Below are 270 nucleotides of genomic sequence, written 5' to 3' on the forward strand. Positions count from 1 at the left end.
CGGGCGCTGTGAGCCCTGGGTCCCGCCAGGCGCAGGCGAACAGATCCCAGGAGGGAAGACGTGAGTGTGCGGGGAGGGGCTGCGTGTACCACCGCTGGGTGGACCAGGGCCCTCCCAGCCCGGGAGCAGGTGGGGAGCACTGACCGAGGTGGGGGAGCCGCACTCGCTCACGGACTGGCAGGTCTCCGAGGCCTCGGAGGACGCGGAGCTGGAGGACTTCTGCCATGCAGAGGCGGGCGGGGAGGCGGGAGGAGAGGAGAGAACAGAGCT

General features: G+C 71.1%; 1 protein-coding gene across 1 annotated transcript in view; it reads right to left on the bottom strand.

The window, feature by feature from the left end:
• MTSS1L (metastasis suppressor 1-like) overlaps window positions 1-270 on the bottom strand; it is a 10,966-nt gene that overhangs the window by 1,754 nt on the left and 8,942 nt on the right. Inside the window, exon 12 of the mRNA XM_015558785.1 lies at window positions 90-219. Within this exon, the coding sequence (XP_015414271.1) occupies window positions 90-219 (130 nt within the window). The remainder of the gene's footprint in view (window positions 1-89; window positions 220-270) is intronic.

The sequence above is a fragment of the Myotis davidii genome, unplaced genomic scaffold, assembly GCF_000327345.1.
Source record: "Myotis davidii unplaced genomic scaffold, ASM32734v1 scaffold453, whole genome shotgun sequence".
Classification (NCBI taxonomy): Eukaryota; Metazoa; Chordata; class Mammalia; order Chiroptera; family Vespertilionidae; genus Myotis; species Myotis davidii.